This window comes from Apiospora kogelbergensis (assembly GCF_038363985.1).
Source record: "Apiospora kogelbergensis strain CBS 113332 chromosome Unknown utg000009l_segment0_segment0, whole genome shotgun sequence".
Lineage (NCBI taxonomy): Eukaryota > Fungi > Ascomycota > Sordariomycetes > Amphisphaeriales > Apiosporaceae > Apiospora > Apiospora kogelbergensis.
In genome coordinates, this window is record NW_027117426.1 from 662,155 (window position 1) to 689,833 (window position 27,679).

The 27,679-nt window shown below is 53.5% G+C and overlaps 8 protein-coding genes across 8 annotated transcripts; 4 read left to right on the forward strand and 4 right to left on the reverse strand.

The window, feature by feature from the left end:
- Positions 1–900: 900 nt before the first annotated feature.
- PG998_013273 (uncharacterized protein) lies at positions 901–1,837 on the reverse strand (the record flags this gene model as incomplete). The annotated part of the gene is made up of 2 exons (XM_066880089.1): positions 901–1,439; positions 1,519–1,837. 2 exons carry the CDS (start codon positions 1,835–1,837, stop codon positions 901–903), a joined length of 858 nt encoding a protein of 285 aa, XP_066724228.1.
- A 2,156-nt stretch (positions 1,838–3,993) lies between these two features.
- Positions 3,994–4,329, forward strand: PG998_013274 (uncharacterized protein; the record flags this gene model as incomplete). The annotated part of the gene is made up of 2 exons (XM_066880090.1): positions 3,994–4,101; positions 4,192–4,329. 2 exons carry the CDS (start codon positions 3,994–3,996, stop codon positions 4,327–4,329), a joined length of 246 nt encoding a protein of 81 aa, XP_066724229.1.
- Positions 4,330–4,783: 454 nt separating this feature from the next.
- Positions 4,784–5,482, forward strand: PG998_013275 (Translation machinery-associated protein 20; the record flags this gene model as incomplete). The annotated part of the gene is made up of 2 exons (XM_066880091.1): positions 4,784–4,797; positions 4,906–5,482. 2 exons carry the CDS (start codon positions 4,784–4,786, stop codon positions 5,480–5,482), a joined length of 591 nt encoding a protein of 196 aa, XP_066724230.1.
- Positions 5,483–7,295: 1,813 nt separating this feature from the next.
- PG998_013276 (uncharacterized protein) lies at positions 7,296–8,792 on the reverse strand (the record flags this gene model as incomplete). Its single annotated transcript, XM_066880092.1, has 3 exons — positions 7,296–7,943; positions 8,268–8,402; positions 8,766–8,792. 3 exons carry the CDS (start codon positions 8,790–8,792, stop codon positions 7,296–7,298), a joined length of 810 nt encoding a protein of 269 aa, XP_066724231.1.
- Positions 8,793–13,409: 4,617 nt separating this feature from the next.
- Positions 13,410–14,501, reverse strand: PG998_013277 (uncharacterized protein; the record flags this gene model as incomplete). Its single annotated transcript, XM_066880093.1, has 2 exons — positions 13,410–14,225; positions 14,292–14,501. 2 exons carry the CDS (start codon positions 14,499–14,501, stop codon positions 13,410–13,412), a joined length of 1,026 nt encoding a protein of 341 aa, XP_066724232.1.
- A 4,412-nt stretch (positions 14,502–18,913) lies between these two features.
- Positions 18,914–20,936, forward strand: PG998_013278 (ubiquitin carboxyl-terminal hydrolase 2; the record flags this gene model as incomplete). Its single annotated transcript, XM_066880094.1, has 2 exons — positions 18,914–18,985; positions 19,041–20,936. The coding sequence occupies 2 exons, from the start codon at positions 18,914–18,916 to the stop codon at positions 20,934–20,936; spliced, it is 1,968 nt and encodes a 655-aa protein (XP_066724233.1).
- A 3,196-nt stretch (positions 20,937–24,132) lies between these two features.
- On the forward strand, positions 24,133–25,300 carry PG998_013279 (fructose-bisphosphate aldolase- class II; the record flags this gene model as incomplete). The annotated part of the gene is made up of 2 exons (XM_066880095.1): positions 24,133–24,444; positions 24,524–25,300. The coding sequence occupies 2 exons, from the start codon at positions 24,133–24,135 to the stop codon at positions 25,298–25,300; spliced, it is 1,089 nt and encodes a 362-aa protein (XP_066724234.1).
- Positions 25,301–25,564: 264 nt separating this feature from the next.
- On the reverse strand, positions 25,565–26,535 carry PG998_013280 (uncharacterized protein; the record flags this gene model as incomplete). The annotated part of the gene is made up of 3 exons (XM_066880096.1): positions 25,565–25,753; positions 25,874–26,116; positions 26,227–26,535. 3 exons carry the CDS (start codon positions 26,533–26,535, stop codon positions 25,565–25,567), a joined length of 741 nt encoding a protein of 246 aa, XP_066724235.1.
- Positions 26,536–27,679: the final 1,144 nt, after the last annotated feature.

Here is a 27,679-nt window from a genome sequence, read left to right on the forward strand (position 1 = left end):
CAGACTGCGACATGCTGCAGTTGAGGCAGTAACGAACGTCAACGTACGATGAATGACGCGTGTGAAATCTTCTAGAAACCCATATCCCCGGTTTTTCATTCCTTGCCTTCCATCTATCAATCAATATATCTCAATCAATCGCAGACGCCGGCTTCCGCGGTGGGTTGCGGAGAGAGGTGGGGACAGAACGTCGATGTCTTGCTTGGTCCTTGCTAGCTGGAAAGTAATTCTGGCCGTTTATTCAACCAGGGGGCTTCCCTCCTTTTCAGGTGGCTGGTCGGTGCTGGTTCAACGTCAACATCCAAGCTTTGTCTATCTAGATGACCCTCCCAGGGGGGTGATGGATGCCCTCTTTGGTTTCGGTCTTCACATCCCGTCGTCGACGATAAGAATGGATGGATACATATGAACAAAATGACCTCACGTGTTCGGCGATAGCAGACAGAGTTAGTGGCTGCAAAAAACAAAAGACTGCGCTTCGTTCTCTTTGTGTCTGAAGTCTGTACATGACCCCTATAAACAAACATCGCGTACAATGGTATTCAAGTATAGTAACCGTTCCGATTCTATGATTATTTGAGTTCCGATCCCCGTGTCCGTCCAGCCGCTTCTCCAACCACATCTACCAAATGTGCGGCCTTCCTGTAGCGTGTTCGTTCCATGTAATATCATCACCCCCGTGCACCTAGCAACAGCATGCCAGGGCTGAGTGAGATATGGCACCGAATCCCAAAGAAAGTTCATTCCCCTTATTCGTGTTCTTCTCCTTTGATTCAAGGCGCGGTTTTGTTATTCTCCCCCTTTCGGCTCCAAGGGGGAAGGAGTTTCCACATCCCAACGACTACTGCTGCTGCTACGCATCATTCATCATCCGGGCAGCTTGTTCCATCTTTGCGGGTCCTATCCGTCAAAGGGGTTGGGGCCGCCGTTGGGGCCGGAGCGCTGGCTAGCGCTGCGGGTGGTCTCGCGGACCGGGGGAGGGGCCGAGGCGACGGCGTTGGACTTGGCGATGGCGGCGGCCTCGGACTTGGCGCGGGCGCGCTTCTGGTCGCGCTTGTCCTTGCAGCAGAGGAAGAGCAGGCCGGCGACGGTGACGGCCATGACGACGGCGAGGAAGATGCCGACGACGGCGCCCGACGTCGTCATGCCGTCCTTGCGGTACATGCAGATGTTGTTGCCCGAGTTGTCCGTCATGCACAGATTGCCCTGCGCGCACACCATCGTCTTGGACATGGTCTTCTGGCAGTCGTTCATGTTGTTGGTCTTGCACGTGCTGATCTCCACGTCCGACTCGGTCGAGCACGGCGACGGCGACGACTCGGCGCCCGTGCTGGTCGTGGTGGCCTGGCGGAGGTACAGGTCGGGGGCTTGAGTCAGGGGGAGTGGGTTCTGCATTTCCAATTCCGTTAGCTTTTCTTCTTTCTTTCGTTCTGTCTGGTCTTTGCCTTGCTCCCCATGCTAGCGGCTGGGTGGCTTGGGATTAAGTTTGGTTGGCAGCTGTCGTCCGTGACTACTTACGAGGAAGGGGGTCAATGCCGCGACGCTTCAGGTCCTGGTCGGAGCCGAAGTGCGAGTCGCACCACGCGATGAGGGAGTGCGTCTCGCGCTTGGACTCGTCGGCCGAGCAGCCGGCGTCGAGCAGGCACTGCTCGACGATGGTGGCCGTGTCGAGCGTGGGCACGCTCTCGAAGCAGCCCCGGAGCAGGGACTTGTCACCGCATTTTGTTTTTTGGGCCAGGTCGACGCTCTTGATGTGAAGGCAGCCGGACTGGGCGATGGTGGCCGACACGAGCGACGGCAGGAGGGAGAGGACGGTGGCCGGCAATGAGGAACGCATTGTGGAAGACGTTTACTGGAACTGCTGATGCTGTCGGGATTCGGAAAAGAGATGCTGCAGGTTACTCTTGGGGTTTCCCTGCTTGATCAATCGCGCGTTTCCGTGGGTGTTTTTTCTCTCTTGTTGTTTTGGCGTCGTGCTGTGAAACACACACGGGGGGCTCGACGGGTCAGGGAGGATCGAGAGTAGGGAGAGAGCGACGTCGGTATTGAGATTAACCTCTTTCTATGCCCCCAATGGGCACTTGTACGAGCTAAGTAATTTCGACGAGGCGAAAAAGGATCGTGATGGCGGAAGGGAGGTTGCAAAAAGAGGTCAAGTTTATTTGTGGAGAGGAGGAATAGAAAGAGGAAAGACGGCGCAGAGCTGGAGCTGAAATGAATTGCTGGCTGGCAAGTAGCAAGCAAACGCTGACGAGACGGGATGGGCAATGGGGTTTCTGGTTCTCAGTGGTGAGCTGTCCCTGACCCGGTCCCAATTCTAGCGGTCCCTACAGGTTGCAGTGCTGTGAATGAACGAACACAGTCTGGCAGTCTGGCAGCTAGCAGCAGTCATGCAGTAGGCAGGTCTTGGTCCTCCATGTACCAGCCCGCGCATTACTGTACTGCACAATACAAATACTGCTGCTTATCCCCGTGTCCCCCAATGGCTTCAGGAGAAGAAGGACTTTTTTCAGTGCCGATTCGATTGGCTGACGAACCCAGTTGGTTCCCGTCCTTTTGACAACTCCCCCTGCTCCATCTCAACCCCATCCCATATTGGGGCTAACACGCCTTTAAGGCTCGTGCGGGCGCTGCTAATTGGGCCTATCTCGCCTGTTGGCTCCGCCCGCTCCAGCAGGTCATGTGGAGGCCCTGCTTGGGATCTAGCCGGAAACGAGGCAGTGCTCGTCGCTGTTCATTATGAGAACCAGCCAAACCGCAAGATTGCAATGGGGAATTTCCACGGCACGTCCCAATCGGCTCTTTTGTTGTTATGTTTCTAAAGCCTCTCTCTCTCCTCGCTCTCTTCGTGTTATTTTATTGTTTGTCCGTCTGTTGTGACATACCCAAGCTTGGTCACGTCTGGTCACGAACGATCATCGCTGCCAACAACTGATGGCAGCGAAGGAGGCGTAGGTGACAAGTGATAGGGATAGGGGGTGTTTTAAACACGCTGGAGAATCTCCAATTAACCTTCCATGGCAGCATGGCGCCGGGAAGGCAATCTTTCAGCCATCTTTTGGCCCTAGCCCGCTCGGGACTAGCACTGCGACACCAAAATCAGCAACTGAAAGGGGGTAGCAGCAAGGCGCGCGAGTGCATCCTTGACGGTGGACTGCTGAAAAAGGCTGTGGCGGAGTCGGTAAGCGGTAGGCAGTAAGCGGTAAGTTTTCCACGATAGAGGCATGAAAGGGCAAAAATACCGGAGGGCGTGCAGGAGGCAGATTGCATCAGACACAGCCTCGTTCCAAGTGCGCCTCTTCCGCCGCTCTCTGCAACAAAGCGGGAATAAGGTCTCTCGGTGCAGCGGTTGTTGCAGCGGGCGTAGCGGTTCCGATGAAGCATGCAGATGCGGATGTAGAGGACCGACCGACACAGCACGAGGTCGGTCATTCAACGTCCCGGCTTTCTTTTTCGTCATTTGCAGCAGACCGTTTCATGTTTGGCCCGGTATTAGAAACACAGGGTATATCAGAGGCCGTTTGAGATCAATATGGATGCACGTACCAACTCAGCTTGGAGCATGGATGGGAATCCTACACAATCTGTCATGTAGATGCTTGGAAGATAACGCCGGTGCTTGGTGACACGGAACCGGAAACGCAGATAGGGGATCAGTCCAGGTTGCAAGGGACTGTCATGTTGTAGATGCTGTCACTCTCGAAACCTTCAACGATGTTTAGTTCGGCAGTCGTTACCTTACCTAAGCAGACACCCACACGTGATGGCGTCGGAGGCCTAGATTGATGGATGCTGCGCAAGCTTGGGAAACAACATACGTCATCTGTAAGCGGCAACGTACCAGCGTCCCAGTTTCGAGGTCTTGTTAAAAGAAGAGCTTCCTCAATCCTGGTGTTCATCTTCTTCAATACATCCTTCATCGAGAATCTGCATTACCTACAAACCGCAAGATATACAACTACACCCATTCAACCAAAGCAAACAATTCTCAATATGCCTCTCGTCGTTCCAGGAATCACCTCCAACTCCGGTGACAAGACCGAGGAATGGACCAACAAGCTCGTCGGCAAGAAGGTATCTGACGATGCCCACAGCGAGGTCGTAAGTCTATACGCCCTTTTACATTTATGCTCTTTCCCTTCCTAGCCCATCCCACGAGACAGTCCGCAGGCCTAACTTTCGGCGGTACAGAACTTCTGCAAGAAGGATCTCCCCCAGGAGTGCCGCGTCATTGAGCCTGGCATGATGGTCACCAAGGATTACAAGCCGGAGCGTCTCAACGTCCACGTGAAGGAGGACGGCACTGTCAGCCACGTCCAGCACGGTTGAACGAAGTCAGACGTGGTTTTGATGGAAGACATCGAAGATGCATGTCGTGGAGACTGCATTCACTCTCCCGCTTCTTGCAGAGGATGGGGTCTTAGCATTCGACCATGGCCGGACCAGCTTTAGTTTAGTATTTTAGTCGACTGAGACGAGCAATGAGAACACGACATATTTGATCTTCATGAGCAGTCCATCTTCATTTTATTCAAGAGTTTATTGAGATCATGCAAGTAAAGAAAGCGCCTCGAGTTCCTGTCTGTGTCTCTAGCGGGCGCGGAATGATGCCGCTGCTTTTGTTGCCCCTCTCCAAGAAACCAGACTGCGGGGCACGTCGTTCCAGGTGCCCCTCCATTGAACTTTGGGAGCTGCTATCCTGAGCCGACATACAACTTCTCTGTGCATACCATACCAACAAACCACGCGACGCGACCGAAAGATCTCGTCCACTGCCGCCAAAATGTTCAAGAAAGAGTAAGCTCGAATCTTCTCCCGTCGCCCGAAAATCCCTCAAGCCCCATCTGCCTCCAGCACGACTTGCAAACGACCACGCCAGCTAACCGTCGATCTTCTTCTGCGCAGACTCCCCACAGCGCCGAAATCCAAATTAAAATCCAGCGTGCAGCGCGCCCTGCGCGGCTCCCTCCTGACGACGTACCCGCTGCTGAACCATGTGATCGACGAGCTGCTGCCCAAGAAGGGGTCGCTGGAGGCGATGAAGCTGCCGGACCGGTGCACGCTGTACGTGCTGGAGGGCGAGCCGCTGTTCTTCCAGCACGACAAGTCGGACGTGCTGCTGCCGCACCTCAAGCTGGTGCACCGCTTCCCGAGCGCCTTCCCCAGCATACGCATCGACCGCGGCGCCATCCGCTTCGTCCTCAGCGGCGCCACCCTCATGGCCCCCGGCCTCACCAGCCCGGGCGGCCGCCTGCCCAGCGGCGCCGGCGGCGACCCCGAGGGGCTCGACGACGAGGGCCGCTGGACCCGCGAGCTCGAGAAGGGCGAGCCCGTCGTCGTCACCGCCGAGGGCAAGCTCGAGGCCTGCGCTGTGGGAATCCTCGTCGAGAGCACCAAGATCGTCAAGGAGAAGGGCAAGGGGCCCGTCATTGAGGAGGCGCATTGTCTGGGCGATGGTCTGTGGAAGTTGGGTACCGATTAAAAGACTGCTGCTGCTGCGATTGAGATACGGACCAATACTTTGCGGCGAGGATATGATGCGGGATGGGGGATGGCACTGATCTCGTCTTTGGCCAGAACAGAATCCATGCTTCGGCAGGCTGAGAATAGCGCTATATGGTCGGTACATCCTCGCCATTTGACCATGCTCAGGTCCGCTAGAGGCTTCCGTGATAGCCACATCAGATAGATAACCACGGAGAAAGCATAGGGTAGGGCCTCCTGTTACAAAACGACCAGAAGAGAGCATTTCCATAGCTGACGCTTCAATGAATCAAAAGTTATTGTCGACTGCCTACTACACCGCTGAAATCCGTACGGTATTCTTCTATGTTGACTCAACTCCAGATCGCGCAATAGCGTGCCATCCAGCCAAAGACGATATGCGGTGTACATAATGATCCGTACGCAGCCCGTGGCTGTTTCTATTCCTGTCGGCCCAAGCTCACAGCTCTTCGGGAGTTCTGAATACTGGATTGCACCAAGGTAAGTTGTCGTCTGGACGCCAGTACCCAATATCTTCACGAAACTTGAAGCTGGGTATTCCCGCCCTGTAACGTATGTCTGCCGACATGTATCCTTCTGGCATGGACACACCTAAGCATCAAATATATGTAGACCAAGATGTCCAACCAAGCACATGGGCGAAGCACCATCCGTAGGCCGCTGCGCTTCAAGGCTCTGCAACTGAATGTGTGTTCGGTCCCAATGAGTTGACCAGTACTGATTGACACCTCTTCGCATGATGTTTTGGTGTAAACTGTGTGGCCCCAGGCTGGGGAACGGTATGCAGTCGGCATGGGCTCGTGGTTTCTTCTCTCTTGATACACCTTGCGAATCCTAGATGCCGCTCAAGTTTCGCGGCGTCATTCGCAACCACATGTTCCTTTGCTACTGCTGTGAAGATCAGCTCTGCAAGTTCGTCCGTACGTCAGCGGTTCAATTTGGTGTACATGGTGTTTATGACCACGTAGTAACACCAGCAATGAGACACAATCCCTTGTTCCGTTCCCATTGAATTGCCTATTGTGGCTGGCAGGCGGACGCCACACGGGTGATTACAGGGTAGGGTGGCGTACACCACAGTGTATCAAATTATTAGCCGGCTTGGCCCCAGGTGAAGTTATGAATAGTAGTAATGGGAGGGTTGGTATCGGAGACGGAAGGATTGTGGTCGGTGATAGAACGGTGATGGGAGGGCGTATGGGTATCGCCGAGGTCGTTGGGCGGGGCTTCTCGGCGAGCCGGATACCGGTCCCTCCGTTTCTCGGTCCACCGGCGTAAGAATGTTCCGCGATACACGTCCGTTAAATTAAACGTAAACGTTTTAAAATCCGTAATATCGGCGACGGATACACATCTCGGCGATCGCCGAGTCCGTTCTACGGCACCTCTCGGCGATCCGGCGTAAGAATTTCTCGAGATGTATTAAGACGTCGCCGAGGGATCGCCGAGACATCGCCGAGACGTCGCCGAGAAAACGATTATGATAAACTACTATCGTCCTCCTGATATTGCCTGTTGGGCTATCTCCTTGTTCTTATTGGCGAAACATATCACGATTCAAATGAGAAGGCTATTCATTGCCACTAGATGTCATATGTGTATTCCCTTGGTCCTACTTGAGGCTGGACCCCGTTATGAAGATGCCTCTGAAAAGAACTACCCTTGTATCCTTGAAAACTCCTGTACCCTTGAAAAAATTCTTAACTCCTTCCCTGAAACCTTGTAAATATTCCCTTTGCCTTCCAGTGTATGCATGTGCCTCCCAGCGACCAAATCTCTAAGTTGTATGCTTAGCGGCGATCGAATCTGAAGAGAGAGAGGCCTTCCATGCTAAAGGTGACTCTCTCAAAGTTGTTGCCGCCGATGTTGAGCTGGTTGAACAGGTACATGGTCGACGTGCCCACGCGGCGGGCGAGCTCCTCATCCACCTCTGACTGGAAGATCTCCCAGGCCATCGGGGGGCAGTGCAGGGCGATCAAGTGGCCGAAGGACTGGAGGGGGAACTTGCGGCGGCGGATGTTGGAGTCGCGGTACGCGATGAACGTGTCGTTGATCTCCGCGATGTACTTCTTGTGCGTCTCCAGCAGCAAGTGGTTGGGCGCGCACGGGATCGTCGTCTTCCAGTCGACCAGGCGGTTGAAGTACGCCGTGACCATCGTGTTGATGCGGTCGTTGACGTAGTCCGCGGCGATGCGGTACTCGGCCAACGCCAGTGCGCGCACCAAGATTGGGCCGGCCTGGTTGTCGAAGTTGTAGACAGCCTCTGGCAAGCGCGTCTCACCGTACAGGGCAACGAAGAGCACAAGGTGCGCCTGGAACTCAAACTCAATGTTCGTCTCGCTGGCGAGCTCGTACTGGACGTAGTACGTCTTCTCTTCTTTCTCTCGGAGGGGAGAGTGAAGGCGATGTTGAATGCCTTGATGCCGGTGAGGAGTTCTCTGTGGACTTGTAGGGATTTGTCGCCGATGTAGATAGTGACAGTTTCTCTTTTTGAAACAATCCGTTAGTGAAGTTTCTGACGAGAACGAAATAAGAAATAAGTTCGGTCGGAACCCGGTCTGTTCCTTAGCAAGCTTTAAGGCTGCGAGAAGTCGCCGAGACTTGGTACCTCAGTCGCCGACAAGGCCGGGCCCCGCTTCTTTCGCCGGCAAAGTTGGGCCCCGTATCTTCCGCCGACACAGCCGCAGCAAGGCACCGAACTTGTCGACAACACCAGACCAAACTGCTTGCAAGACTTACTTTCTGGATCGCATCATGTCAACACTCTCTCGGTAGGTCTTGAAGACATGGTTGTTGAGGGCGTAGAACTGGTTGGCATCCAAGACCGGCTCGGGCTCGGGGCGTACGGTCGACATGGTCGGGATCATGCGGACGGGGCGGTCGTTGGCCCAGTAGCCCTGAAGTCAAGAAAATATATCAGCAATCATCTCTTGGTATGATGGGGTGGTCGGCGACGAGCATAGCTGGAGATAGGTGGTCCGTGCCCGACTGTGCAAGCTTGGCTAGTTGGGGTGGTGGCTGACGAGTATAATTTGGGATGTGGTCCGTGCCCGCCTATCCAGGCTTTGGGGCAGGGGCTGGAGGGTATATGACTGGAAAAGTGGCCCGTGCGCGACTATCCGAAATATAGGATGGGGGCTGGCGAGTATATGATTTGGGATGGAGTCCGTGCCCGACTATCCAAGACTTGGCCTGGTGATTGACGGGCATGTAGTCTGGGATATGGTCCGTGCGCGAGTATGTCGGGATATAGAACTTACAGAGGCAGACTGAATGGGAGCAGACATGATGGTGCTATTCGGGACCTGGAAGCGTTGATCGTTAGAAAATAGTCAATAGACGCTCAGCCAGGCAAGCGCGCACGACACTAAGTAGGCGCGCGCCAAACTAGGTAAGCGCGCGATATACCCGGCGGCCGCGCGATATACTCGGCGGGCGGGCACCAATCAGCGCTCAAGACACCTGCCTATAGACGGAAAAGATCGGACGAAAAGATCGGACGAAAAGATCGGACGAAAAAGATCGGACGAAATAGAAGGGCACTTACTTGTCTGTCAGGCTTTTCGGATATATCTGGTGAAATCGCTCTTCCTGGTGTCGTAATGGCGCACGGAGACGGCGTCTTTGGCGTGCTTTGGCCGTGAGGAGTGACGAAAGTGGGAAGAGTGTTGTGACTGGTGAAGTACGGGGCTTTGGGAAGTTGATGTCGTCAACAAAGGCAGCGTCTCTGGCGTGCTTTGGCCGTGAGGAGTGATGTAACTGGGAGCACGGGGCTGCGTGAAACCAGGTGACTGTGAGTATGTGGCTTGGAAAAAAAGAACTTGAAGAGAGAAGTGATGCAACTTGGAGAGTTTGCAACTGGAGACACAGGGGGTCTGTGTGAAACTAGGCGATTGTGAGTATGTAACTTGGAAGAACTTGAAGAGCGGAGTGATGCAACTGGGAAGAATGTTGCGACTGGGAAGTATGGGACTGTGTGAAACCAGGCGATTGTGATATGTAGGTTAGAAAGACTGACGAGTATATGATTTGGGAAAATGGTCCGTGCGCGACTATGGGGGACGGGCTTGGGCGGTTGTGGTGATGTAGTTTAGAAGAACTGACAAATATATAATTTGGGAAAGGAAACGGTCCGTGCGCGACTAGGAGATACTGGGCTGGATAAAGAAAGCGAGTCGTACCTATCAAATATATGTTCGTAAGAAGTCTCTGCCTGGTGTCGTAATGGACCGGATGCTGGAACGAGTTCTTGCTGATGATGAATTACTGACCCGGCTGGTTTCGATGGTGAAGAGCGTGATGGTTGTGTGGTTAACTCGAAACACGGGGTTGTTAAAACGTGTAGCTGAAAACACGGGGCTGTTCAAGGAAACGTGGTTGATGAAAGAATGGCGGTCAGAACCATCAAATATATAACGATAAAGCTGCTTTGCCTGGGTTCGTGAGATGGACCGGATGTTGAACTGGGTTCTTGCTGATGGCGTATCACCAAGCCGGCTTGTTTTGACGATGGAGAGCGTGATGGTTGTGTGTTGGTAACGGGAAACACGGGGTCGTTTAAGGAAACGGGGTGGATGAATGAATGGCGGTTAAAACCATCAAATATACAATGGTCGAGTTGCTTTGCCTGGGATCGTGATGGACCGGATGTCGAGAGGGTTGTTTGCAAACAATAAACTACCAATGCGGCTCGTTTTATTGATGAAGAGCGTGGTGACTAGGTGGTGACAGAAAACACGGGGTCGTTCAAGGAATTCGTTTGATTGAAAAAAGATGGGTTGGTCATTCGCGGAGAAGATGTAGTCTGTTCAAAATAAACTGGGGCTGTGATTGTATGAAACGTGGTCGATAAAGGTGTCGAAAGGGGTAAGCCCAGAACTTTGGTGTGAGTCACATACAGAGTTTCAAAATAGGCGGGCGCGGAACGTCTATCATTAAAAGCAGCGGGCACGGAACTTTTATCTGAAGAGGCGGGCGCGGAACCCTGGTATAGCTCATATACAGCCCTTCAAATAGGCGGGTGCGGAACGTCTATTATCTGAAGAGGCGGGCGCGGAACGTTTGTCTGAAAGGGGCAGGCGCGAAACCCTGTAGGTCATATAGAGACCTTCAAATAGGCGGGCACGGAACGTCTGTCTGAAGAGGCGGGCGCGGAATATTTATCAACAAGGGCGGGCACAGAATGCCAACGCTTGTCGATGGGGCAGGCGCGGAACCCTGGTGTAGTTTATATACCGAACTTCAAAACAGGCGGACGCGGAATGTTCATCCGAAAGGGGCGGGCACGGAACGTTTGTCTGAAAGGGGCGGGCGCGGCCGGCGGCCGCTCGTCGGGAGAGCTCTAGGCACGAACTAGGGGAAGGGTGGCAGGGGTGCACGGTAGCTCGGGACGGCGGGAGGGACGGGGGAATCCTGGTATAGGCCATATACAGAACTTCAAAATATGCCCGCGTGGAATATTTGTCGAAAGGGGCAAGCACATAATACTTGTGAGAGCGAGCGGCCAGGCGGGAAATGCTAATGTTTACCGAAAGAGGCGGCCACTCATTGTCTGTCAAAGGGGCGGCCACAGAACACCAAGTCTGGTCGATATGGACAGGCCTAGAACCCCAATATAGACGGGTATGGAGTTCCAGAAGAGGTGAGTTTGGATGAAGGGGTCGAGTTGGATGGTTATCAAAAGGAGGGACTACAGACCACCAGAAAGGGCCGGCATAGGATGTTAAGAAGGCTGGCATGTATATCACAAGGGCACGGGTGCAGAAAGTGGTGGGTAAAGAACGTTGAAGGGGCCGGTGCCGATACCAAGGCGCAGTGACAGCAATCAAATCACGTTTCGTGGCTAAGACATAGTAGTTAATAGAATGAGATCAGCGAACAGGAATACGGGGCCAGTCAAGGGAAATAGTTCAAGTCTGCTAGTAGTAATGGACATTCTTGTATGTGTGCTTGACGCGATGCTCTTGTGGGCTCTTGCGTGCTCTTCTGTCTCTTCAAACAAGAAGAGGTTGGTGAGTGGGAATACGGGATCGGCCAAGGGACATGGTTGAGCCCACTGAATATTGGTCATGGAACTGGTCGCTTTGTGTGGCGTGCAACTGCACGCTCTACGTGTGAACGTTTAGACGCTTGGACGGCAATGATGAGGGCTGATTAAGGAACTAGGGTCAAGTTTATTTGCCAGGGGTGGCATTCAACGTGCTTTGCGGACAAAGCACTGGACACGGCAGCGCTCTCCATCACCCTTCACTGGTTGTCTCATGGTAACCGTTGGTGGGAAGTGAGGTAAAAACCCTTGGGACACCGAAGACACTGGGCACAGAAAGCTGAAGGCATGCTTGCAATGGCGGCCATGACGAGAGTACGTCTGAAAGCCAATCACAAGAAGCTATTGGCACGGGCACACTGAAGGTCGAAGGCGTAGGAAGCTGTTGGTGCGTGGGAAACGGTTGGCCTAGGAAAATTTGCTACAATGAAAACGATGGACACAGGAAGCTCTCAGTTTGCTCAAAATGGTGCACAAGCGAAGCCATCAGATTGGCAAGACCAACGGGCAAACAAGCACATCGATGCGTGAAAGCATCAGGGATGGATGGACTTTGATACGTTAGTAATTATGGATGGGTTTTCATGGCAGAGGCGAGTTTGGATGTCGAAAATGATGTGAGGGGACGGCCGTTCACGAAAGGGCAGGCGTAGGAGTGCTAGATGGAAAAGCTAAAACATAAATTAACGCATCAACATATCAAGACTGACTGGAGTGCAGGAGGAATTCACAAAAGGGGTGAGTGTAAAGTGGTATATTACAAGAACGACGACTGCAGGATGTTATAGTTATGCTGGAGATCACAAGGGCGGAAAGCTATTGGTGTTGTGAAAACGATGAGCGCAGAGGCATATGCACGAAAGGAACAAGCGCAGGCCGTATAATGTAGAAGGGGCGAGTGCGGCAGTGTACTGTGAAAGGGCTTTGTGGGGAGAGCTACTTTGCATTGAAGAGAGTCTGTTTGGTTGGCCTGGCCTCAATTTCCATCATCAGAAGCATCTCATCTGGGTGATACAAAACCTGCCTGCTGTTGACAAAGTACTGCATTGGCATTGGCCTACTTACTTTGGCGGCAGTGTGAGCCCGGCACCAAGCTTCCGTTGTGAAGTGAGACCCTGCTTCGCCATTCGTACTCGCACTGCAATGTGCGTTGTTTCGTCTTGTCTTATGCTGATTTGGCTGGGAAGAACGAGTTTGTAGAGGGTATATCTGGAGAAGGTCAAGCACTAACGCTGGATCGCGAAAGGGGTGTGTATGCTGAGCGTACTGATGGTAGGGGTAACGCGAATAGTATTGCAGAAGCCGCAAGGGAACGCTTTCCTCTTGTTGATTGCTGAATTTTCAGAAGGTTTGCTTCGGGCTGGTGTTGGCGGCGGAATCGAAACCCAAGGGAATGGGCTGATATCAGACCGGAGGTGGGTGAGGGAGGCGGTCTGGTCTTCCTTAGTAGCGCTGATGAGATTAGCCAGGGTGAAGATGACAAGGATGAGAATGGACTACATCTTGGAAGAGGTGGACGGTTCGTTAGTGTTCAATGTGTTTAATAAATCACCAATCAAAATAAAATGTAGGGGAGAATAATAATATGTTGTCTTTAGTACCATAGAGCAGCGGAGGCGACGTCAAAGCTAGTGGGCTAGACTGGCTTGAGATCGACGGCGGGGTCTGTTCTAAAGCCTTCAGTGATGAGGATGTAAAGCTTCCTAGTTCAGGTTCAGATTCCGAGTAAGCGGTATTGCGTCGGCGAGGTTGTGAATAGCTTCATTTTGTTTATATACTACCCACCCACATGTATATTTACTTGAAAAATGGCTTGGTGGATGTATATCCACTTGTGAATAGCTTTGTTACACATCTGCTAGCCAAGGGAGAAACGGCCTAGTGCACCATCCTCGCCGCCGTCAAACCAACCGTGGAGGCCGTTCATGGCGGCAAAATGCCGTGCGTACTCGTAACCCCTGAGGCGTTCCGCCTCGGTTCGCTCCCAAGTCCATTCAGTCGACTTGGTAGCGCCGGGCGACCCTTTTGCCGAGTCGGAGGCAGCGCCGTCTGAGGTCCAACCACCAGGCCGCTCCGGGAGCAGCCCGCTGGACCCCAGCATGATGGCCGGGTGTATGGTCAACCTGCCCAGCTTGAACACGTACGCGGTGACAGCAGTGGCGAAGATCTTCTTCTCCCAGACCTGCGGGTTCCCGGGTGTGCCTCTGGTGCGGCCAAAGCTCTGGGCGTCCCACGATCGCGGCAGCACGGCACCCTTCTCGACGAAGTGCGTCACGATGTACAGCCACTTGCGGTCCCAAGTCAGGATGCGTGACCACATCTCGTACCGCTGGTACGGCCTGATCTCGCGCTTGAAGGAGCAGTGCACAGCGCCGATGCCGATGCCAAACGAGCCCCGAGCAGGCTTGGTCGGGTGGGAAGGGTCCATGACCAAGCGGTGTTTGGCGTTCCGGGCGAGCAGGTGGCCGGCACGGGCGACGAGATGCGACACCAGGTGCGAGCGAGCCACGTCAAAGTCGGAGAGGTAGGTCGAGTTGGACTTGTGCCATCGGTAGTCGATTTCCCCGATGGACGTGTGCGACTCGCTGATGACGGGGTGGAAGAGCTTGTCCGGCGTGTGGCTATGGTAATTGCGGACGAATAGGTGCATAACCATGCAATACCACATCCGGACCTGGAAGAAGCAGCCGGCATTTCAGTTTCCATACGATTGGGGGTGCAAGGGGCAGGGTCAACGTACGCTCCAAGCAAAGGGCAAGCTTTTCCAGTTGAGGACCAAGAAGAGGGCGGCGAGAATTCGACTGTAGCTGCCTGGTCCGGTACAGAACGCCAGGATTGCCTCGGGCGCATCGAGCTTGAATGCGACGTACGCCGACGCAGAGCATAGAACCAACACACCCAGTCGAAACCACAAAGGGATGGAAGAGGCGGAGTTGCCAGGGGTAGCCATTGTGATGAATGTATCCCAGGCTTTGACGGTGATGGGTGTGTTTCTGAGGGTGGTCGAAATGAAAAGCTCGAAGGGAAACCCAAGGGACAAGCATGTCAAGGAGCAGACGAGTTCAAATAGCCTGGAGCAAGCAACCCAAATTGTTGTGTCAACAACATTGAGAGCAGGCGAGCCAACCAGCCGGCTATAAGTAGGCGCAAGGGGTGGCCTTGGCAGCATAGAAAGCTCCATATAGATCGCAGAGATTCGCTGGGAAGGGTCCGGGATGCCGACGTAAGGGATGGAACCATCGGCGATGGCAAAGCACTTGAAATAGTTGCACAGAGAGTTAGGCTCAACACGATTTTAATATGAATATGGCAGACTCACGTAGAAAATAGAGAAGACAGCACCATAGCGAGCAGAATTTGAGACGGGCATTTCTGAATACATTTCAACAAATGTAGATCAAGGCATGCAAGAAATATGATGTTGCAATATGGTGTACGAGTAGTGTTGAATGGTGATGTTATTTATTCTCTTCCTATTGGGAATCGTATTTCTGCTCCTTGCCACTCTGGGCTTGGCCGCAAGATTCGAGAAAGCTAACTCTTTATTCTCATAGAAATCAGCGTATTCATGTAGCTTCCTCACCATCTCTGGCTTATTATGGGGTATCCTGTTGGTATGAGAGCGACACGTGACGCTTTTCGATCAGATCAGGAAGCCAGTGTTGCCATGAAGGTTCAGTAGCGAGTGGCACAAATATGGATCGGTTGTCTTCGGAATCTCCGTGGGAGCAATCTGCTTGATCTGTGGGCGTGCTTGTTTCCCTTGTTTGGGTGACTCTCGGTATCAAACCGGCTTGGAGTAAAGCTAATCGCTGAAAGGGCTGCTGTGCAGTTGTTGTCGGAAAGGGGTAACTAGTCACGTGATTCTGTAATCCATGGCCAAGAAGATAAGTTAGTGAAGTTTTGTCTGTAGGCAAACGATTTGAGGGAGGAAAGGCATACTATTTTGTTTGTATCACGTTACAGGATGTTAGACTTGCGGACAAGGAAGGCCATGTGCTTGTCGTTGTCGGTGATAGTGCATGGTAGTTTTCTTTCCCCCATCACCGCCGATTGTGGGTTTTTTGGGACTGAAAGGGGCGAGTACACCGGCGGTTTGCTGTATTTGCTGAAAAGAAGAAGAGGCAGTGCTTGATCCTCGTGTTCCATCACAAAGGATTGGGCAACTGTTCCGTATATGACAGCCTTCTGAGTGGGCGAATGTTTGGTAGTGCACTGAAGAGCGAGTGAGGAACGTTCTGCGGGTACGTGTCGAAAAGGGCGAGTGAAGCTGACGTGCTTTGATATCAAGAGACGGTCTGTTGGCTGCAAGTATTTTGTTTCGCTGACTTGAGGGCTAACATCAAAATAAACAAAAACAGCGACCTGTTGACCCAACTTGAATGGGGACAACGGAGGCGTTTTTTGCAGTGGGCCGGTGTGTTCACTTGCTTCAGAATTTACCACTACACAGATCAGTAGACTGGTTTGATTCAAGTGTATTTTTCGGGCTAATATTTTATATCGTGTGCTCCAAGATATTGGAGCCTGCCTGGAGGCGAATCGTCGGCGGGCCGAACTGCTCCTTAGTGGGCCGAGCACATTTTCGTTGTATGGGAAATCAAATGTATTCATGCTAGCAGTGGGCTGGAGAAGGGCATAGTTAAGGCACTCCTAACGACAGGCTGTCGTCTGTTGAACCATTGATATATACGGGATAAAAAGGGCAGGAGTGTTATGAGTATTATCGCTCACAAAGAGCTGGAACACATTGGATCAGTCTGAAATACCGGGGGACAAGCAGGACGGATATGAGCGGGTGCTGGTATGAAGCAAAAAACGAACAGTAGCCAGCCGAGCTCCCTGGAATATTTTCAGAAAATTGCACAGGTGGCGTTAACAAATAGGTTGGTAATAGCTATTGACCTGTCACAGGGTATATGGAATATATTGTCCCCTGGTAGGTGATGAGTACACGTTTACAAATACCTTAATCTATTGTCACTGGCACTTGACAAGATAATTTGGCCTAGGGGTGGATTTTGTCGTAGTTGTGAAATACTCACGAGAAAGGGATACTATCTACGTTTGTAACACGTGCTGGTGGTCCACCAGTTTAGGGATGCACTGCTATGTTTATTAACAGAATGATAACTTTCACAAGGGCTACAGGGAGCTGCTTGCATCAGCCGTGGACTGATTATGCAGTCCATCACAGGCAACAATAGGTTTTACCACGAATTCCCTGATGCTTTGTTGGCAACAGAAACCGTCGCAATATGAAGGTAGGTGCAGCATACATATCTTAAGTGGAAGCCATGGGTGAGGCACACACTGTAATGAACATATTCGTTGATCTGGTGACCACTGGAGATTTCAGCATGCCCCTTTCCCCTTTCCCCTTTCCCAAATAGATTATGTACCGTGACAGCCTGGCAAAACTGACAGTTTATACTATGAGCAGATTAACCCTTTATATGTAGACCCCGGAAGAAGCTTCTTGATTGAATGGCTCCAACACAACCAGAAATATGTCATTAGATACGGCTCCCATGCCTTGACAGATTTGGCGCATCAATGAGGCTAAGGCATTCACCTGCTCTTTTGTAACAGCTTGGGATGTAGCAGGGATCCCGCTTTTTAGTCATTATCTAGTTCGGCAGGAACACTGAGTATCTACATATATCGATGGCCAGAGTATTCACCTCTCAAGAACTCGATGCAAGGCGGGCAGATCTTCAGAACTGCCGGCAGCTGGGCCCTGTAAAAACTACGAAGGCGATACCTTGACACAAGTCTGTAATGGCTGTGGTTGGCGAAACGAGACTGGGATTACCTGACAGCCGCAGGGTAGACAAGAAGAAGAAAAGAAAAGAAACCGTTGAGCTGGAGAAGTCCATCAACTATGTACAGCCGATGCTGTGCGCGCAACGGCCATGCAAGCCATGCAAGCCCCACAAACCCCCGCTGCTGAATCCGGAGCTGCCGGGGGTTGAGATGGGTTGGGATTTGCGGAGACGATCAGGTCTTTATGAGGGTTCACTTGCATTCTCCACACGCACGCTCGAGAGGGCGTATGTATGCAATAGAAGGAGTCTGCGAAGATGGATGCCAGATGGAAGATTCAGTGCTACGTACATACAGCAAGAGAGATGACTGGAGCTGTCCGAGAATATGATGAAGCCGTTCGAGGCTCTGCCGTGGTAGATGCACTACCAAGAAGCTCACGAATATATATATATACCTGTACTAATTACCTACGTAGTGATCGAGTGATTGATACGTTGATACTTATGTTTGTCTCGGCGAGGTGAAAACAAACCCCGACAAGGGCGGAGACGTGGTTGAGAGACGAAATGCAATTCACGTAGCTTTCCAGGGATTTTGTGCGGTCGTGGCAAGGATGCAATGCAACCTAGCAAAAAGGCGACCAAGATCGCTGGGTGCAGGTGGGTGGATGTCATGTGTTCATCCCACGATTTCCAGACTCTCGTTCGGGTTCCTCGATACCCTGGTCGGAAGAAAAAAAGAAAGAAAAAAACCAGAAGAGGAGGATGCCGCGGGGCAGGAGATATATTCCACGTGCGCGGCCCAATTGGAAGATCACGACATGAATCAAACGACTCTAGCTTGTCGGTTTGTACAGCATTGAATGGCCTGATTGCCGACTGTCTGCTGTCTGTCTGCCTGGCTTCTGGCAAGCAGCAGGCAAGTGACAGTTGAAACAACCAGTGCCCTGTCAGGGCCAGTCATGCTAGGCGACAGGCAATCTTATTAGCGTAGTGTCGTTGATTGCGGTGATTGCGCTTCGAGCACCCGACTTGCTGCTAGGCGCCTGCTAGGCTTGCTAGGGGCCGCCCTATTTCAGCAGTCTTCCTTCCCCTTCCTCTCCCGCCCTCGGTGTCTCGGTTCACGACTCGCCTGCATGTACGATCGAACATCCCATAATTGCTGATTTTTTCTTCTTCTTCTCTTTTGTGCTGTCCGTGTAGTTCGTGCCGCTGTGCCGAGACCTTTCTTGCGCCCAATTCGACTTCTTCTTGTCTATCCACTTGGAGTGTATGTTCTGTTTGCATTGTGAGGCGCACAATACTCTGTCTCTACCACCGACGAAGTATCTCTGTTTGTAAACAGCAACCCCTGTTTGTCCACCAATATCCTAACGCCGAGGTCCGTTTCCTCCACTGTCATCTCACCACATTCCTGGACGGGCATCCTTGGGAAAATTTCACAAGCGAGAAAGCAATGTTGCGATGAGCCCGAAAACAACGAATTGTGCTTCTCCTTTCTGCATTCCCATCTCTCTTACCACCATACTTCCACCACCGACCACGGCGAAGACTATAGCAAGCTAGGCGAGCTGCTTTGACAGCACCCGGCACCATGCCGGAAAAGCCACTCACGGTAGCGACCTATGCTGCCGGCGCCTCTCTGGCTGCCATCACTCTAGTCTATGTGTTTGCACCCACCTACCTGATCGACAACGAACCCAACAGCACCAAGAAAAAAGGGAGTCGTCGGCTTGACGAATCCGGCTAACGACTGCTTTATCAACTCGGTCCTCCAGGCCCTGGCTGGTCTAACCGACCTCCGCGTGTACCTGATTCGCGAGACGCACCGGAGGAATATCGACGAACCCTGGGTATACCAACAGATCATAAAAGACCCCACGCAGACACACAACCCCGATTGGAAGACGGAGGGATTGCAAACCGGCCTGGTCACCAAGGGGCTGAAAGAAATCCTCGACGCGCTAAACGAACGACCGATCTATAAGAAGACCATTTCCGCCACCGGTTTCGTCAAGGTACTGGAGGTCGCATTCAAGCAGCGCATAAGCAGGCAGCAGCAGGATGCCCAAGAGTTCCTGCAGGTCGTAGCCGAAAGGCTATGCGACGAATACCACGCCGGAAGAACAGCCCGGCGGAATGCGCGGAAGGACGGCGGACTCGAGCGCTCGGTCACCAATGGCTCGGCGCCTGTAGATGGCTCGGCTGTAGAAGAGCGGCTGGCGGGGCTCGCGATCAGCGGCAACGATGCCCAGAGCGAGCATTCGGATCGACCGTCGGGATCTACCTCTTCTCAACAACGACCCGACACTGCAACCACCGAGACAATCGTGGACGAAGATGACGAAGAGGAGGGATTCCCCCTGGAGGGCAAGTTTGAGAGTCAGATTGAATGCCAGACATGTCATTTCAAGCCGAGACCAACGGCGAGCACATTTTGCTCGCTAACTCTTAGTGTACCACAAACGAGCTCCACGACGCTCAACGCGTGCCTGGATGGCATGTTCAAAACCGAGCACGTAGACGATTTCAAGTGTGAAAAGTGTCGACTGGTCCACGCCAAAGAGTTTCTGGAAGCCGAATTGGCCAAGTCTACCTCGGAGAGCTTCAAGACAGAGACGCGGACGACGATCGAGAAGCTGCAGCACGCGATCGACACAGACCCCGAAACACCACCGTCAGACGTTGTATTACCAGACACGCGGTACTCCCCGAAACGCAAGATTGCGAGGCACACGCGCCTCACTAGCTTCCCCAAGATTATGGCCATCCATTTGTCGCGGTCAATCTACGATGCCAGCATGTCAACGAAGAACTCGGCCAAGGTCGCATTTCCCGAACAGCTGTGTTTGGGCGGAATACTCAATCAGAGGAAATACAAACTCCTCGGCATAGTCTCACATAAGGGCAGCCACCACAGTGGCCACTACGAATCCTTCCGGAGGCAGAACGTCGCAATGCCCTTCTCAACACCCCATGCGTTCCAGCCTTCCCACGCTTTCACCAAATCGGCTCAGCCGAGTCCGATCACGACACCGCAGGCAGCAACACCGCAGGTTCGTGCACTCCAAAAGTCCGAATCTGCGAGCCCTGCCGTGTCAACTCCAGATCTGCTGTCCCCCGCATCAGGGACAAGCTCTTCAAACCCATCCGTGGAAACGTTGCCTCGGGAGGCGGGAGAGGCGGCCCCGCGCTCATCACCAACCTCCAGCAGTCGCAAGTCAACACATCACAACTCCACGTCTGGCGGGCGTCGACGGGACTCTGATAACATCAGCCTGAAGTCAGTCGCTGCATCGGCGAAATCGACGCTCTCCCGGATCTCGCAGTCAGCGCGCAACAGCCGCACCGGGAGCCCGGCCGGGAAGCGCGCGACGAACGAGACGGACTCTACGATGGCGCCGGCGGGCGGCATGGCCGTGGTGCCGACGGCCAGCCAGCCCAGCGTGACGAAGAGCGTGCTCCCGCGACGCCGCAAGCAGGCGGAGCGGTGGTGGCGCATCAGCGACGAGAAGATCAAGGAGGCCAAGACGAGCGACGTGTTGGGCATGCAGCGGGAGGTCTACCTCCTGTTCTACGAGCTGGAGCGCGAGTGCCAGGCGCCTGCGGAGTCCTAGGATGGTTCCCGAGAGCACCGGATCAAGACGCGCCTGCGGAATAACTTGGACGGCAAGGTCAACGACGTGGACTTGCTGCCCTGCCCGCAACGGACCCGGAGAAAGCTAGGACTCCGCTGGGGGACGTTACGGGAGACGTTACGGGAGACGTTACGAGAGGGCTGTTCTGGCGTGTGGGACTGGATGAAGTGGCAGGCGTCCAACTTCTGGTATGAGGAAGTCATTATGTATATGCCCCCAGTCCCACGAGAAGCTAGGGGCTTGCGAGCAGGCGATCATGGCGGCGCCGGGAGGCGGCATCAAAGCAGCGGGAGCGGCGGGCTTTTCGTAGGACCGCTGCTCTGAGGGGCTTCATCCCTATTGCGAGGACGCCACGGAGTGCTGCTCAATGACTTGGTCTCCTGACCTCTACTTGTGAAAAAATTACTATTGGGGAGGGTGGCACTTTACCACGGCACACATTTGGCGTTCACGAGAGGATGAGCATTTTCTGTCAAGGGGGGTTAGGGATAACATAACTATTCGAGGAGCGTTGTTAGGATACGCTGCATCACCATCACCATTGCTACCCGAGCGGCGGTTGGCGTTTTAGATTTAGAGCATCTTTACGTACATAACAAAACAAAACCCGGCTCTGGAACCCGAAGCGGCATTAGACAGCAGCCAAAATGTTCATATCATACACACACTATAATCTCTTTCTCTCTCTCTTGAGTGACTGCTCCTTTACCGTATCAAAGATGTGACAGCTATCTGTCTCAGCTGCCGAGACCCTCCACGAAAACCAGAATAGCCGTGATTGATTGCGTTCGGGACACATCGCGGGTTTACCCCGCCAGCCGGAGCATTGTCCGAGGTTATGTCGGGACACCGGCTGTCCCTGTTGGAGACAATTACGTTTACCATGCCGGCTATTACGTTGGCCACGGCGAATAAGTGTCAAATTTTCTTTCCCGAGTTTTCTCTGCATGTTGCGTTTACGATGGGAGGCGGCAAATCGGGTTGCCGTAGCAGCAGTATAGCTGGCCCATCGGTGACGCTATATCGCCCAGGTCGGATGGAGCAGGCAGCGCAAACTGCAACTACTAGTCTGGGACCAAAACCCACTGATTACCTACACGTACGTATGTAGCATGCAGAGAAAAGGGCACACAGGCTGGCTATCTGCACAGTGAACTGTACGGTTCCGTCCCTGAATCGACGTTTCAAGTTTCCGGAAACTATCATCTCTAGCCAGACAGCTGAATAGCTACGGACTGTACTGTTGTACATGCATGCAGGAAGGGCACACAGCTAATCTGCACAGTGAATTGCATGCATGTCCTGGCTGATAAGGCTGCTAGCTGAAGGATGGATACTGGGAGGCTGGATCTGGATCGACGATGGGTTCAATTGCTTGTAATAGCAAGACGATCATGTCATGGTGGTTCGGTGGACAAGGGGTCCTCGCGCGGGCTCAGGGCGTTGCCGAACGAGAAGGCAGGAAATGGAGCTGTCTAGAATTTGGGGCTGCTGCAACCGGTAAGCAGCCTTTGCCAGCGCAAAAGGTGAGAGGCGCAGGTTGGTAGCACTCCAGTGTTCCATTTCCAAAGCCGTCAAGCTCCAAAAAGAAGGGCCGCTATGACGACTGACGGACCCCACGTCGAGCAGATGGCATTTCCTCTTTTACCCCTCCAAGCCGCCCAAAAACAACCCAGAACCGTACGAGACCTGCGAGAGCGACGTGAGTAGGTCCTTCTACCTGGTCAGAATAATCCCGAACTGGCCCTTCAGTCGGTATTATATCGAATTTATTTTCCTTCCGATATGACTTTTGTTTGTTTCTCGTGTCACCGCGGAGAGAAAAGAAAATTGGCTCGCCGGTTCCGCCCGTCATCGGCAGACTCGAGTCGTTGAACGCATGTAAAGTCGCGCATTTTTTTTGTACCTGGCCTACTTCCAGCTTCCATGGCATGCCATTTGCCCATCTGGCCAATTTCCTGCATTGACGTACCACGTACCCCGCCATCCTGTCACTCCCAAGACCGCCATTGTTAGCATCGAAAGGAGCCAGGCCAGACAAAGTCCGGGCCTTCTTGGACTTTTGGTGGGACACCACAACAACACATGAAGCACGTTGTTGTTCCAGGCTTGCTCAACAACACACTGTGAAGCGCAAGCATGCGCCCAATCGAAGAGGTAGCATAGTTGCCAAGTAAGCCACCTCACGAGGCTTGACGATTCGCTGGAGAAGACCGCCCATTTCTTACTGTACTAGGTTCCTAGGTTCCAAAGCAGGAGGGGTCCTGGGGCTCCTGGCCAGGGGGACAAGACAAATGAAAAACCTCAAGATAGCTCTGATGTAACCCGTGGCCCTGCACAAACAACTCAGCTGTACCTCTCAGGGACCTGTTGCCAGCCATCGAATGCCGCATGTACCATGCATACCGTACTTGCGTACCAGAGAGCGGTAGCGTCAGAGTGGCTCCCACTTAGGACCCCTCCATCGATGCCGGTACGATGCACACCCCCTGCGAGAATAAGCCGGCCGTCGGTCAACAGCTGTGCCAATGGGAAATAACATCGCAATCAATCTATCCGGACAGCTTTTGCCAGCAGTTGCCGCGTATCTTGGATGCTGCTGCTAAACAGCGTCTCGTGAATGCAATGTTTATTTTCTTCTTCTTCACGTTTACATCCTCGGCCTAGAAGCTCCTGCCGACGTGCAAAGAAAGATCGAGACCTGGCATGTTCGTGTAGCTATTTCGGGTCCTTGGGAGCTTGAGCTCGATTTGATCGGTCGGTCTACATGGACTTGCGACTTGTCAGCCATTGGCGACAAGGAGGCCCGAATATGGTGGGGTGGTTTGGTGGGCTCCCCGAGTAAGAGTTGGCGGGATGTAGAGCATGTACATTCACAGCGAATATGACGACGAGCCCCTCCTTTCCCAGTTTAGCTTCCATTCGAGTCTCTGTTTGGTTTTCGGCCTCGTTTCATTGAACAACTCTGCTGTACCTGCTGTACCTGCTGTACCTGCACTACCTGCACTTCCTCCATTGGCTCCGAACAGCGACCCCTCCTCGAAAAACCTAAAATCATAAAGCGCAGCGACTACCTCGTCTGTGAACTTCCCTCGATTCCTCCCTCCCTCTTCTCTCTCCCATCATCAACTCACATCTATTACCTACACACACTACCACCACTACCAACTTCAATATGGGTGCCCAAGACGTTCTCTCCCGCAAGACCGGTGTCATCTACGGCGATGATGTCCTGGCTCTGTTCAAGTACGCCCGCGAGCACAAGTTCGCCATCCCCGCCATCAACTGCACATCCTCCTCGACCGTCGTAGCGTCGCTCGAGGCTGCCCGCGATGCCAAGTCCCCCATCGTCCTGCAGGTCTCCAACGGCGGTGCCGCTTACTTCGCCGGTAAGGGTGTCGACAACAAGGACCAGTTCGCCTCCATCCAGGGCTCCATCGCCGCTGCCCACTACATCCGCGCCATCGCTCCCGCCTACGGCGTTCCCGTACGTTCCAAACCCCAAACCTTACCCTGCTCAACATGAAAACCTCGGGGGACGTATAGCTGACAGTAGATTCACACAGGTCGTTCTCCACACCGACCACTGCGCCAAGAAGCTGCTGCCCTGGTTGGACGGCATGCTCGACGCCGATGAGGACTTCTTCAAGAAGACCGGCGAGCCCCTCTTCTCTTCCCACATGATCGATCTCTCCGAGGAAGCCGTCGACTGGAACGTCGAGACCACCGCCAAGTACCTCAAGCGCGCTGCCCCCATGAAGCAGTGGCTCGAGATGGAGATCGGTATCACCGGTGGTGAGGAGGATGGTGTCAACAACGAGGATGTTGACAACAACTCCCTCTACACCCAGCCCGAGGACATCTGGAACATCTACCAGGCCCTCGAGCCCATCTCCCCCTACTTCTCCATCGCCGCCGGCTTCGGTAACGTCCACGGCGTCTACAAGCCCGGCAACGTCAAGCTGCAGCCCGAGCTCCTCGGCAAGCACCAGGCTTACGTCAAGGAGAAGCTCGCCGCCAAGGCCGACTCGGACAAGCCCGTCTTCTTCGTCTTCCACGGTGGCTCCGGCTCCGAGAAGTCCGACTACCTCACCGCCATCAACCACGGTGTCGTCAAGGTCAACATGGATACCGACATGCAGTACGCTTACCTCGCCGGTATCCGCGACTACGTGCTCAACAAGAAGGACTACGTCATGACCATGGTCGGCAACCCCGACGGCGCTGACAAGCCCAACAAGAAGTACTTCGACCCCCGTGTCTGGGTCCGCGAGGGCGAGAAGACCATGACCAAGCGTGTCACCGAGGCCCTCAAGGACTTCAACACCGCCAACCAGATCTAAATGGTGGCTTTACGATTAATGTAACGGAAAAAAGGGTTCTGGTTTATGGCGTTGAAGTAGATACCTAGATTGAGGTGATAAATACCACCAAAAACATTTTAAAAACAAACACAATGTGCAAGTGAACCGAGTGAATCTTAGTGCAGTCGTGAAATTGTTGGCTACTCCCTATATATGTACACGAATTGGCTCAATCCTTCAATCCTTCGTAAAATCCTGCCGCGTCCCTTGTGAACCTTGGAATTGGCTTCACCTTGCTAAACCTTATAGGATCTTATTGAAATTATCCTCATTGGGCCACATCTTGTCAGGCTTGGGCATGGGGGCATATTTCGGTTTCGCCCAGCTATCTAGCTGGATGGCCGGGTCGTTCTTGGAGTAGCCCCCAGGAAGCTTGATGGTCGGGCCCGGAGGCGAACCGTTGTACTGACTATCGACTTCGACGTGGGCGCACTAAAAGGCGGAAGAAAATCCAATCAGTCATGGGAACAGAACATAAGGGAAGACCAAATCCCCCCTCCCGCCCGAACATGATGGGATGAAGTCGGGTTAAGCTAAGCCAAGTCAGCTTACCTGCATGAAGAACTGCTTGGCCTTGTAGGGCGGGTGGACGGCCATCTGCTCGATGCGCATCAGGTACTGGCCCTTGGGGATCTCGGCGGGCAGCCGGAACGTGAACTGGCTGCGGTCGCGCGTTAGCCAGCCCTGGTCGGTGCCGTCCCAGGGGTCCTTGGTGCCCAGCTGGTACACCTTGAACCAGTCGCCGGAGCCGTCGTACTCGGCGACGTTGCCCGAGGGGGCTCGGGACATGTGGATCTAGGGGGAAACCGAAAGAGTCAGCAAGGCGGACGGGGGAACGGAAACGGATCTTCCGAGTCGGCGTAGGAGGAGACAGGACATGGCGGAGGAGGAGCACTTGCAGTGACCGGCCCCGGGTGGTAGATCTTGGTCCCCAGGTTCGTCTGGAACCCCACGACGTCGCGGCCGGCGACGACCTGCGCCGGCGTGGGGGCGCCCATGTGGTTCTCGGCGCCCTTGTTGCACCGCAGGTCCGGGCTCGCCAGGATGGCGCCGTCGTCCCACGACGGCTGGAAGCCGTTGTCGTGCTCGCGCACGTGCTCGAACTCCTTGGTCACCGTGTCGTTGATGATGAAGTGGGGGAACAGGTAGTGCGCGGCCGTCAGGGAAGGGGCGAGCAGCAGAAGCAGCGCAGCGGCGGGGGAAGGCGTCTTCATCGTGGCGGGAGAGGAGGGAGGATAGTGGTTGATGGATGATGGCTTGAGCTCAGTTCGACGACGGGTCTCGCTGTCGGTCACGAAAGAGTGTATAAGTATATAGGTAGGCTGTGGCAGCGTTTTGAAACGAATGGCTGGTCTTGATCCCCTTTACAGAGAATGGTGAGGAGCAGTTGATCGTCGAGCGCGTGGTCGGTATTATATATACAGCTACATGCAGAGACCGTCACGCCGGCGCGGCCGAAGGGGGCCATGCCGGTCGGTCAGGGCCAGCATCATGTTCCTCAGCGTCAGAATAACGATCCCGATATTTGAAAGAGCGGGGGCCCGACCCAATCCTGTAAGGCGTTGCGCCGGCCGGCCATCCTGGGATCACCACGGCTGCCGGTTCATCCCTACTTGGTCTTCCACTGACAAGGTGACATACCGCTTGGCGTTCCCGCTATCGCCAGCGGTTTCATGCGCTCGATTCATGGCACTGACACTATTAATGGAGAACATTACATCTATCACCGGCTGCCCGGGTCCGGTCAACGGGGGACTCTGGTCAATGGGAACGCAAAATCATGTGCTCAACCTGTTTCAGAGTCACCCATGCGACCATGCGAACAAACTTCAAGAAACAATACAAATATAGAAAGCAATATTAGGGTTTCCGTCCATTTACTCGAAACGAAACGACATCGTATATGGCCTTCATGAATCGGTCAAGTGCCTGCCTACCTGGCGTCTGCTGCCAAGACTGGTTGAAAGCAAACATCCCAAGCAGCGCATGCTGTACACGCCGAATCAATCAATTGCATGATTCAAGTCACGTCATCGCGCCCGAAGCCTAGGGTCATCCTCAGCCTTCTTTTGCGATTGGCATCCTCTTCTTATAACTTAGTGTCACTTTTCTGTCTATCGCCTACCTAATTTGTTTCGAGTCGGAGTCAGGTGAATGACATCCGGACATGCCCCCGCCGCCATGATGGCCGAACCTGCTTATGGGAGATATAGAGATCTACCATTCTTCTTCTGCGACAGTGAAGGTCAAATTGGGCACTTGAGCAGCCATCATGTTATCGACTGTCGCGCTGGGTATCAGGGATCAATGCCCATTCAGATGTCCCAGAGGAAGGTGTGGAAGTGAAGTGCAGGGAAC